Source organism: Lagenorhynchus albirostris, chromosome 11, assembly GCF_949774975.1.
Source record: "Lagenorhynchus albirostris chromosome 11, mLagAlb1.1, whole genome shotgun sequence".
Taxonomy (NCBI): domain Eukaryota; kingdom Metazoa; phylum Chordata; class Mammalia; order Artiodactyla; family Delphinidae; genus Lagenorhynchus; species Lagenorhynchus albirostris.
This window is the reverse complement of record NC_083105.1, coordinates 77,832,574-77,838,443: the sequence shown is the minus strand read 5'-3', so window position 1 is coordinate 77,838,443 and position 5,870 is coordinate 77,832,574. Positions and strand designations below refer to the sequence as shown.

The following is a 5,870-nucleotide window of genomic DNA, read 5'->3' as shown; positions in this document are numbered from 1 at the left end:
CTTTCCACCTCTCCCAACACCTGGCAACCACCCCTCCCAATACTTGGCAACCACCATCCTACTTTCTGTTTCTAAGAGTTTGACTACTTTATTATTATTACTCTTTATTATTTTTTTGGCTGCATTGGGTCTTCATTGCTGCACTCCAGCTTTCTCTAGTTGCAGTGCACAGGCTTCTCATTGAGGCGCGTGGACTTCAGTAGTTGTGGCTCACGGGCTTAGTTGTTCCGTGGCATGTGGGATCTTCCCAGACCAGGGAACAAACCTGTGTCCCCTGCATTGGCAGGAGGATTCTCAACCACTGCGCCACCAGGGAAGTCCCTTGACTACTTTAAATACCTCATGATCATTGAGTTTGTGCATTGCAGATATCTGCATGGTGGGTTTAAATGCATTTAAAATGTCTCCAAAGAGATTCCACTATAATGTGGAAATAAAACAAAAATCTTAGAATGTATTTAGAAAGATACAGAAACAGAGCAACAGGTATAAATGTGATATTAACATTAGTAATGGGTGCAAATGTGATACTAGCAAATATTTGTCAGAGGACTGACTGCATTTCTATATTTCCTTGAAAAAAAACCAAGCATTTTATGGGATGTAGCTCCTGGAACTAATAAATTTATCTTTATATTCTGGACCTGCCCACTTCATGGGTTACTGTTTCATAGCACTAGTCTTTGGAAAGCATATACATCAATACCTACTTCTATTTAAACTACCAAAATAGTCAATAACATATGGAAAGCTTGAGTATTCAGAATCTTAGAGTTGTATTTCCTGGTCAGTAAAGAGGATTGTAGTAGTATAGAATTGCATTCTGTTATGCAATTTAATCTACCAAAGTAGTCAATAACATATGGAAAGCTTGAGTATTCAGAATCTTAGAGTTGTGTTTCCTGGTCAGGAAAGAGGAATGTAGTAGTACAGAATTGCATTCTGTTATTCCATGCTCTTATTGTCCTGGCAACCAGTGATAGTTCAGCAGCATTTATGTATGAGATGTTTAACAAATCATTACCAAACCACTACAACAAAAACTAAATTAAACAAAACAAAACAAAACAAAACCCATGATGTAGGTAGCAGTTTTAAAACTTCCTAGGGCTTCCCTGGTGGCGCAGTGGTTGGGAGTCCGCCTGCCAATGCAGGGGACGCAGGTTCGTGCCACGGTCCGGGAGGATCCCACATGCCGCGGAGCGGCTGGTCCCGTGAGCCATGGCCGCTGGGCCTGCGCGTCCGGAGCCTGTGTTCCGCAGCGGGAGAGGCCACAACAGTGAGAGGCCCGTGTAACCGCAAAAAAAAAAAAAGAAAGAAAGAAAAAGAAATAAATAAACAACATCAAAATTTAAAAAAAAACCAAAACTTCCTATATGTGCCAGATTTAAGTAAATTTCCCCAATATTTCATTCATTCATTCTTGGAGGTGGTATATCATTTGAAATGAAACATTTCAGTATTGATCAGTATTTTTTTATCTAATGGGCTAAAAATGAGGGATGTGGACAGCTAAAGTGATTGCTAAAATGCAAATCTGATAACATCACTTCTTGCTTAAAAGTTAAAAATCATTCCCCTGGCATCAGAATAAAGTCCTCTTTTTTTTTTTTTTTAACGAAGTGTAGTTGATTTACAATGTTGTGTTAATTCCTGCTGTACAGCAAAGTGACTCAGTTATATTTTTTATATTCTTTTTCATTATGGTTTATCCCGGGACAGTGAATATCGTTCCCTGTGCTATACAGTAGGACCTTGTTGTCCATCCATTCTATATGTAATAGTTTGCTTCTACTAACCCCAAACTCCCAGTCCATCCCTCCCCTCCTCCTGCTCCTTGGCAATCACAAGTCTGTTATCTATGTCTGTGAGACTGTTTATGCTTTATCAATAGGTTCACTTGTGTCATATTTTACATTCCACACATAAGTGATATCATGTGGTATTTGTCTTTCTCCTTCTGACTTACTTCACTTAGTATGATAATCTCTCATTGCATCCATGTTGCTGCAAATGGTATTATTTCGTTTAAAGTCCTAACTCTTTACCATGACATACATGGTTCTTATGATCTGACCCCACTTTTTCTCCAGCTTCATTTCTTTCTTCCCATGCCCTGTAAGTGCAACTTTCTCTCTCTCTCTCCCCTGAACCCTGCCCCTTCTGCCTTTCTTCCTTGTGTGTCCTGCTTCTTACACTAGGGTAACTATTTATCTCCTCCACCAGGCCAACTCCTCACTTTCAGGTCTCTTTTAATTTCAAGTCCTTTAGGAAACTTCTCCTGGTAGGCCAGGTTCAAGTTGGGTGCCTCTCTCCTAATCTCATGAAACTCCAGGCTCCATTATGTCACGTACTGTGTTTTTTAGAAAGTAACTGCTTTCTTTCCAGTTTCCAAATGATTAAAAAAAGATATTGACTGATCACTTCCCTTTAAGAAGCAACAGTTGTCAATTTAAGTACAAGGCCAAACTTGTACCATGACACTTTCAGGTGACACCTCAAATTTATGCAAATCTTCTAAGAGGTGTGTATATATACTTCCTTACAAAGGTCATTAATATATGCAATACCTGGTCAAAATATAGACATAGAAATTAAATTAACATGTTATAAATTATGCATTTTATATATGCATAAAACAATTGGAATCTCAACTTGTACCAACTCAAAATATCATACTATTTACTAAGTTTCTGTTAAAATAAATGTATCATCTTCTTCAATTAGGTCTTTGGGAGGTTATCTTCTGTATTGTGAACAACAAAAACAAAATACAAAAAGCATCATTCACCAACCAGTTATACAAGGGTTAAGTCACAACCCACTGCAGTTGCCCACTGACAGTACACCTTGAGATGTATTCAGGATGAAGAAACAGGATAAGGCACTCTGTTCTTTGGCTAAACAGGCCCTTAGATAGTTAGATGTATATCTCAGGAAGAATTTAAATTACCCCAGATTCTTGCGTCTTCCCATACATAGAAAAGCCCTAAAATCATTAACTTAAGATATCTGTTTACTGTGACTACTGTAGTAGTAATCTTATCTGTTCGGGGTGTTGGTGCGCATGCGTGAGCTCCAGCTGAGTGTGGCTGGGGCTCTGCAACCCCCGGCGCAAGTGCTGGTGCTTGGGGCCCGGGGAGGGCCGTCGCCATGGCAGCGCCGGCCACGCGGTGAGGGGGCCGCCCTCCCTGCTGGTTGCTCCCGCAGCCTCGCTGCCTGCTGGTAGGAACCTTGAGATTTCGCCCCCGACTGGGTGCCTGCTGAGTGCCTCACTAGCCAGACAAGCACCCTGTAAAGACTGCCAGGCAATAATGAAGGTTCTTTTACTGGAAGACCCTAAGGAGGACGACTGTGGCCAGGATCCCTACATCAGGGAATTAGGATTATATGGACTTGAAGCCACTTTGATCCCTGTTTTATCATTTGAGTTTTTGTCTCTTCCCGGTTTTTCGGAGAAGCTGTCTCACCCTGAAGGTTACGGGGGCCTCATTTTTACCAGCCCCAGAGCAGTGGAAGCAGTGTAACTGTGTTTGGAGAAAGACAATAAAACCGAAGTCTGGAGAAAGTCTGTGAAAGAAAAATGGAATGCTAAGTCAGTGTATGTGGTGGGAAATGCTACTGCTTCTCTAGTGAATAAAATTGGCCTGCATACAGAAGGAGAAAACTGTGGAAATGCAGAAAAGCTTGCAGAGTGCATTTGTTCTAGGGAGTCGTCAGCACTGCCTCTTCTGTTTCCCTGCGGAACCCTCAAAAGAGAAATCCTGCCGAAAATGCTCAAGGACAAAGGGATTCCCGGGGAGAGCTTAACCGTCTACCAGATGATCCCACACCCAGGAATCCAGGGGAACATCAACAGCTACTATTCCCAGCAGGGCATTCCAGCCAGCATCACGTTTTTCAGACCCTCTGGCGTGACACACAGTCTCAAGCATATTCAAGAGTTATCTGGTGACAACATTGACCAGATTAAGGTGCGGCTCACAGCACCCCTGGGGGGGTCAGGACTGTCTCAGTTGTATAGACACTTACGGCCCCTCCCTCCACCCCGGTTGGCACGCTCACTCCGGTCGGTGCCCAGGGACGGAGCACGGGCATCAGCACTGGGCTGTCCGGGGCACTGCTCTGGGACACTGTCTGCAGCCTGGGTCCAGCCCTGCAGGAAGGTTCCATTGGCCCAGCCAGACCCGTGGTGGTGAGTCCGAGAGCGGAGCTCTCCAGACGCCCTCTCTCCTGTGACCAGACGATTTCAGAGGGAATAAAAGGCTCACGGGGAAAAGTTATCTTGTGACCAAACTGCTTCTCCTGAAATTATGTCTGCTGTTTGCTGGTTCCCAATCTCAGGGAGTTTCTTTCTTTCTTTTTTTGCTTTTTTTTAAAAAACATCTTTATTGGAGTATAATTGCTTTACATTGTTGTGTTGGTTTCTGCTGTATAATAGAGTGAATCAGCTATACATAAAAAAATATATATATCTGTTCACTGTAACTACTGTAGTAGTAATCTTTTGCCAGGATGTATGCATGACTACACGTATTTCCTATGCAAAAAATTCTGGCTGACTCCTCTCTACCTCTTCACACCAGTTTCTTCAGCGCTGCTGAGAGGCTGCTCCTGGCTATAGTCCTCAGCAAGACCCTGAATAAAACTTAAAACTCTTAACACTCATGTTGTGTGTTCTACTTTAAGTCAAAAGTTTGTCAGCCCCTAATACTACTACATAAAGTCAGTGTAATTCATGCCTTTTAGTGGCCTTTACTACTTTAATGATATATAAATTCCTACCCAGTGACAGCATCAAAATAATTAATAAATTTATAATTCATTTACTTAGGAAATAACACTATTTTAAAGCACGAGAAATTTTTTCTTTCTCTAGTGAGATTAAAATGAGTGAATCTGCTGCAAAGTGTTGATTTCCCTTTTATATATATATACAATTTATTTATTTATTTTTGGCCACATTGGGTCTGTGATGTTGTGCGCGGGCTTTCTCTAGTTGTGGTGAGTGAGGGCTACTGTTCATTGCAGTGCATGGGCTTCTCAATGCAGTGGTTTCTCTTGTTGCGGTGCACGAGCTCTAGGCACTCGGGCTTCAGTAGTTGTGGCACGCGGGCTCAGTAGTTGTGGCTCGCAGGCTCTAGCGCGCAGGCTCAGTAGTTGTGGCTCATGGGCTTAGTTGCTCCACAGCATGTGGGATCTTCCCGGACCAGGGTTTGAACCCGTGTCCCCTGCATTGGCAGGCGGATTCTTAACCACTGCACCACCAGGGAAGCCCCTTGATTTCTCTTAAACTCTAGTTTTGGAAGTGATGTTCTGTCAGCAGTTGAAGCAGTTTATTGATTCATAATTTTTCACCTGAGTATTCTTTTTTGGTTTTATCTTATTTATTAGGGACTAGATCAATCTGAGACTGGTTATGTTGTTAAAATTAAATTGAATGTTTGTTTAAAACATTTTAATTAGAATAAAAAGACATATCAATGTATATAATTTTTTCTACACTGGAAAATATAAAAACAAAATTTAAGGAATATGAATTAGTTCATAGCCTTGCTACGCATTTTGCTAGTCTGATCTTGTATGTTAATTCATAGGAAAGGGGTGATTCTGGACTGTCAGCTCCTCTCCATACAGTGGCTCCACATGGTCTAGGGCTCAGGTCCTTCCACTGGCCCCTCTGCATTCTAACTGGTAGTTGGAGAAGAGGAGCAGAGTTTTATGGCCAGGCCTGGAGGTGACACATTATTACTTCTGCCCACAAAATTTTGAAGAATCCAGTTACATGGCTTCACCTAACTGCAAGGGAAGGTTTAAATGTCTCCTTGTGTGCCCAAGGAAAATGATACCTGATTTAGTCAGCATTCAGC

The 5,870-nt window shown here is 42.1% G+C and overlaps 1 protein-coding gene across 1 annotated transcript; it reads left to right on the top strand.

Moving 5' to 3' along the window:
• The first annotated feature begins 3,280 nt into the window (after positions 1-3,280).
• On the top strand, positions 3,281-4,199 carry LOC132529998 (uroporphyrinogen-III synthase-like). Its single transcript, XM_060167067.1, is given in 1 exon segment — positions 3,281-4,199. A coding segment is annotated over 1 exon segment (885 nt). The 5' UTR covers positions 3,281-3,314.
• Positions 4,200-5,870: the final 1,671 nt, after the last annotated feature.